This window comes from Heptranchias perlo, chromosome 34 (assembly GCF_035084215.1).
Source record: "Heptranchias perlo isolate sHepPer1 chromosome 34, sHepPer1.hap1, whole genome shotgun sequence".
NCBI lineage: Eukaryota > Metazoa > Chordata > Chondrichthyes > Hexanchiformes > Hexanchidae > Heptranchias > Heptranchias perlo.
In genome coordinates this window covers 26,438,063-26,444,062 of record NC_090358.1, presented here as the reverse complement: position 1 = coordinate 26,444,062, position 6,000 = coordinate 26,438,063, and the positions used below count along the sequence as shown (strand labels likewise).

Below are 6,000 nucleotides of genomic sequence, written 5' to 3'. Positions count from 1 at the left end.
GGTGCATGGGCCCCAGCTATTCACAATCTAAATCAATGATTTGGATGAGGGGACCAAATGTAATATTTTCCAAGTTTGTTGATGACACAAAACTAGGTGGGAATATGAATTGTGAGGAGGATGCAAAGAGGCTTCAATGGGATATAGACAGGCTAAGTGAGTGGGCAAGAACATGGCAGATGGAATATAATGTGGAAAAATGTGAAGTTATCCACTGGTAGGAAAAACAGAAATGCAGAGTATTTTTTAAATGGTGAGAGATTGGGAAATGTTGATGTTCAAAGGGACCTGGGTGTCCTTGTACATGAGTCACTGAAAGCTAACATGTAGGTGCAGCAAGCAATTAAGAAGGCAAATGGTATGTTGGCCTTTATTACAAGAGGATTTGAGTACAGGAGTAAAGATGTCTTACTGCAATTATATAGGGCCTTGGCTATGTACAATTTTGGTCTCCTTACCTAAGAAAGCTTATACATGCCATAGAGGGAGTGCAATGAAGATTCACCAGACTGACTCTTGGGATGGCAGGATTATCATATGAGGAGAGATTGAGTAGACTAGGCCTGAATTCTCTAGCGTTTAGAAGAATGAGAGGTGTTCTCATTGAAACATACAAAATTCTTACAGGGCTCGACAGGGTAGATGCAGGGAGGATGTTTCCCCTGGCTGGGGAGTCTAGAAACAGGGGTCACAATCTCAGAATAAAGGGTAGGCCATTTAGGACTGAGAAGAGGAGAAATTTCTTCACTCAGAGGGTGGTGAATCTTTGGAATTCTCTACCCCAGAGGGCTGTGGAGGCTCAGTCATTGACTAGATTCAAAACAGAGATTGATAGATTTCTAGATATTAAAGGCATCAAGGGATGTGGGGATAGTGCAGGAAAATGGCGTTGAGGTAGACGATCAGCCATGATCTTGTTGAATGGCGGAGCAGGCTTGAGGGGCTGGATGGCCTACTCCTGCTCCTATTTCTTATGTTCTTATGTAGGAGGAACAGGAGTGCTTCATCCAGGCCCACCAAGCTCACCTGGCGCGATAAGACCCCTGCGATTGGACGACCGCCCCCCCCCCCCTTCCCACCGATATTGGACCCTCCGATCTTCCTATGCTCACCCCTGAGTGTCTGATGCTGGACCCCCCCCCCCCCCCCCGTTCATCCTATGCTGAAACCCTCCCACCGATGCTGGACCATCCCTCCCCCGATATTGGACCCCCTCCAATGGTGGACCCCCCGATCTTCAAGGCCCACCCGATGCTGAACCCCCCCCCCCATTGGAGAACCCCCAATCCTCCGATACTGGACCCCCCGCCAATGCTGGGCACCCCCTGAAAGTGGACCCCCCCAATCTTCAAGGCCCACCTGATGTCGTCCACATACCCCCATCTCTCCCCCCCCAACTCCGATTTGATCCAGGCCCCATGATCTCTTGCTCCATCTCACCCCTCCTCTCTGTTTCGCCGCTTTCCCTCCCAACAGGCAGCCAACCTGTCAATCTGGCTGCCTGTTGCGTGGGAAACCGGAAGCACAAATACTCAACTTCAGTTAAGTTGCAATCACAGATTACTTCCGGGTTCCCCGTATGAATATTTAGGGATGAGCTGGGTTCCCAGCTCCCAGCTAAAATCATGCCCACTGTGTTCCACTCTACTTTCCAGGTCCCTCCAAGCTCCAAATACTTTAACCGACCTGCTCATCTTTCTCACTACATCCCCACCGTGTTGAAATTGAGACTCATTTCATGGATCTCATAACCAAAACTTCTTACTTCTCTCTGTCTTTCCTTTCTCCTACAATCTCCAGATGTTTAAAACCCAACCTTGGTGTCAACTACTCACTACTTCCTAATTTACCTCGTCTTCTCTTTTACTCTTTCTACCGTAGCAGTTTGCCGTGCACTTTTGGCCCTACTCCTTGGTTTCTCAATAAAAATATCTGAATTTTATGCTGATTTTCTAAAAACCTTTCAAAAAAACTCTTTAGAAAACCTCTCCAGTTCAACCTATTAGGTTTAATAGCATGGTTACAATTGACCATGCTTCTGTTGTGATCTTGGAACTAGGAGCACAATATTGAATCAGATTTAAGAACACAATTTCTACTGCAGTTTGCAGCCCTGATAACAATACTTCTCTCCTATAAGTTGTCTTCAGAGTCTAGACGCTATATAAAGCAGATTGAAATTAGATCTACATTGAAGACAGGTAACACCCTGTATTTCAATTATTATAGCAAATTCACTTTTAAACAAGGCTGCATAGTGACACCACAAGTCCCGGCCAGAATGGCGATAACTGGGTTATTCCCCCTGGAGACCGCACTGCTGTAAATGACTGGGATTGATTTTACACATATCATTTGTATTATGTAAATTTTATTGAATGGCTGAGCAGGCTCAGGGAGCCGTATGGCCTACTCCTGCTCCTATTTCTTATGTTCTTGTGTAACTATCCACCACTCACTGCATTTTGCTGGAGAAATAATCTTGCTTTTATTGGGAGATTCTGCTGTAGTTTTGGTCATGAGTTCTGTTTGCTGTAGTTTGTAGAGATTCTGTTTAAGTAGACTCTGCTGAGTATATAGACTTTGTTTGCTGTTTGCAGAATAGACTCTTTGCAAAGACACTCTTTTAAACAGACAATCCGTAAGTCCCGCTCTGCCTCCAACTCATTGGCTGACACAGTGGTGCCAATATTCACTCCATAATTGTATTACCTTGCAAATGTTGGTTCATGTTAAGGTGAGTGCTATTTTGCAATAGAACTCATACAAGGTATTCCCAGAGTGAGCGAACTTTTTAACACTTGAATGATATAAATGAATGGGGTTGGTGATCACATCCCAATGTATAATACATTGCAGCGCAAACTTTGGAAAAAGACTGTGGCACGTTTTCTGAATGGAGTTAGACGTTGCTACTAAACATAAATAAAATAATTGGGGAGGTTAACTGCACCCAGTTTATTCCCAGCACCGGACCAGGGCAGGTCACGTGGCTGTAGGTTAAAAAAAAACCTTAAAGGGGCAGCGTCCCATGATCCCTGTTGAATGGACTTGATTCGATTTTATATATGGAGCATAAATTACTGAGTAAAAATGTTAATATTGAAAAAAAACTCCAAAACCTGAATTCAAATGATATTGGTCACGTATTTGAATGTTTATTATCTGTGACCTTTTTTTTCAGTTTTAATCCATAATATTAGATGAATATAATAAAACAACAGAACCAACCACCTTCTGGATATTACTACTCTGTTGATCTATACTATTTTGTATTCAGTGGTTACACTATTTCGATTTGTAATTGTGTCGCTTTTGAATCCTTGAACCGCAGGTATCCACATAGATAACCTTGGCTCTTCGTCTCCTTCCAGCAGATCCTTGTCTCCAGCTGAACTTCTAGCATCTTTAGTTGATGCAAAAAAAGAGAATCGTGGACAAAAGCAGGCTGTGGAAACGAGGCTCCCCGACTCCCCATCCCAGCCCGTCACTTAACCGAAGTGCAGCCCCCGGACTCACTGCCGACCCCTGGCACCCAGGATCCTGTTGCACTAATCAGTGAGTTGAGATCTTTGCTTTTGACGCGGGCGAGGGCTAATGTGGTCGCGCTTGTTATTTGTTTTGAGTTTGAGATGCGGTCGGAGCTTGATTTCTGGCCCAGTATCCCGAACATTTTGCTTCTTGGTGATGTGCAGAGTGAGTGGTCCAGGGCTCCGAGCGGTGCCACGTGGATTTTGGTTTGGCTCCGGCCGTAGTCAACGAATACAAATCAATGAAAAAGTCATTAGTTTGACAGACTGAGAAGCCGAAACGCGGGCACTGCTTGCTTCCACCAGGGACGCAGGTCTTGCAACAGGGTTTCCCCACCCCCTATCTGAGGCCGCGGTAAATGCTAAGAATTCACCCACTGTTTCTCAGCAGCTAGTTCAAGACTGCAACTGAATTCCCTCAACACTTTGGGAAACGAAATAATTGTTTAAAATGTGCTAAATTAGAAAGAAAAACAAAAGTGGAAAAAAATTCCTAACCTAATGGATATTTTTTAAAAATTAAATATTTCGATCTGAGAGAAAAAGGTAAAGGAAATAATACCAACTTTTAACCTAGTTTATACTTCAGTGTCTTGCAACAATTTGGCTGTTAAGGCTCTGGATTCCATCGGCTTTTTTGGGGAAAATCTCTATTGTCCACTGTCTTTGTATGAACCAGATGACTTCAACGATGGGAAACCCTTCCAATTTTTAATTCGAATGACCTTGTTCCTGCTGCTCTGTTTCCTATTTCCGCGTCACTGACAGAAAGTGACAGACCAACGGTCCCCACCCTCGGGCGAGGGAGTCTTATGTTCTTGTGTAACATTAATGGAAAATGAGAGAATATAATCTGGCAAATAGATCCCAGTGCGCAGACTCCCTTGCAAAAACCATCAAAGCAAATAAAAACGGTTAAAAAGGAACAAATAGATTTTTGTTTCCGGTGAAGGTTCTCAGGTTCTAGTTTGAAGAGATCATTCATAGGGCTGGCCAGTTTGGAGCTGGTTGTTTGGAATGTTATATTGTGATTTGGCGGAACAAGGAGAGTGTGAGGAGAGAAATAATTTATCCTCAGTTTGGAAGAAAGGCGAGCCAAATCATTCAAAATGACTGCTGATGGGAATCTACTGCGACCAAGGTAAGTGAGACTTTGGACGTTTTTTAACTGACGGGCTGGTTCTTTACTTTTTCTTAACCCTTTATTGTACTGTAGCCTTTATTGAAAGTCCTTGAGAAGTGAAAGTTTTGAAGTGCAGAAAGTGAGTTATCTTTTGCACACTCAAGAATGCACTCACAACGCGGGGAAATCAGGATTTTAAGAGAAAAAGGCCTTTTACATCCACATATAACCACCTTCCCCCGCCTATTCCATCCTTTACCGATAGTGAGATTGGTTCAGAAAGGGAGACAGAGCCACAATTTAGAATAATTTAATGTTTGATTCTGAATTCTCCAACGTGTTTATTAGGCTGTTGCATTTCACTTGCGATGCACCATATTCCTTGTCACATACTGAACCACAATATTAACGATGCAGGTTTTTATTTTAAGGAAACGTCCTGATGTAATCGACATTGTGGTTTCCTGAACTGACCTATTTAATTAAATAGTGCGGAAAACCTCTAGTACAGCAAGGATTAATTACCGCCTGTGCACTTAGCAACATAAAGGCTGCATTTAAATAGAGTCAACATGACATCGAGAGATTCTTGGCCGATCCCCACAGCCTGACGGTGTCCGCGTGTCACCAAATCGCCTCTTTGTGAATTTCACGTGTTACATTCCAGGTGCTCTCGACCTGAGGTTTGCGCTATCACAAGTGTCTAAGAAATAACAGCGAATGTGCTTCATGTACTCAGTACTATCCTACAGCGTCGGTGTCATTTATTCCGAAAGTAATTTGTATGAAAAAATCCACAAATCAGCCCACCGTTAATACTTTTTTGAGAATTTTCAGTACACATAAAATCAAATAAAGTTGTATCATTTTTTCCTCTATCCACATTTTCAATTCGAAATTTGCCTCCACACCCCACATCTGGTCTCGTTCGTCACACAAAATAATGCAAACACAAATTGTAACTAAATGCTAGCGACTTTCGATCTTCACAGAATAACCCGGTCATCTTCATTAATACATAAAGTGCTGGAAATACTCAGCAGGTCAGGCAGCATCTGTGGAGAGAGAAACAGAGTTAACGTTTCAGGTCGATGACCTTTCATCAGAACAGGAAGATGTTAGAGGCTTTTAAGCAAGTGCAGAGCCAGGGAAAAAAGGGGCAAGGAAAGAACAAAAGGGAATGGTCTGTGATGGGGTGGAGGGTAGGGGTGATTAAATGTCAAAACGGATGATGGTGCAAGGCAAAAGGAAGTGATAGTGAAACAAGTATAGAAACAAAATATGAGTCCAGAGGAGGTGTAAATGATTGTAGCAGAATAGCAGAGGGGTGGGAAGCATGGAAAATCT

At 43.1% G+C, this 6,000-nt stretch overlaps 1 protein-coding gene and 1 long non-coding RNA gene across 6 annotated transcripts in view; one reads left to right on the top strand and one right to left on the bottom strand.

Annotated features, from left to right (window-relative positions):
- The first annotated feature begins 4,361 nt into the window (after window positions 1–4,361).
- The window catches only part of LOC137301905 (inactive cell surface hyaluronidase CEMIP2-like), a 120,262-nt gene continuing 118,623 nt past the window's right edge, over window positions 4,362–6,000 (top strand). For all 5 annotated transcript variants that reach the window (XM_067971622.1, XM_067971625.1, XM_067971621.1 and 2 more), the window contains exon 1: window positions 4,362–4,671. In XM_067971622.1, coding sequence (XP_067827723.1) covers window positions 4,640–4,671 — 32 coding nt within the window. In that variant the 5' untranslated portion in view covers window positions 4,362–4,639. The remainder of the gene's footprint in view (window positions 4,672–6,000) is intronic.
- Window positions 5,009–6,000, bottom strand: part of LOC137301908 (uncharacterized) — a 33,169-nt gene continuing 32,177 nt past the window's right edge. The window contains exon 3 of the long non-coding RNA XR_010958390.1: window positions 5,009–5,708. This is a non-coding gene — a long non-coding RNA (uncharacterized lncRNA). The remainder of the gene's footprint in view (window positions 5,709–6,000) is intronic.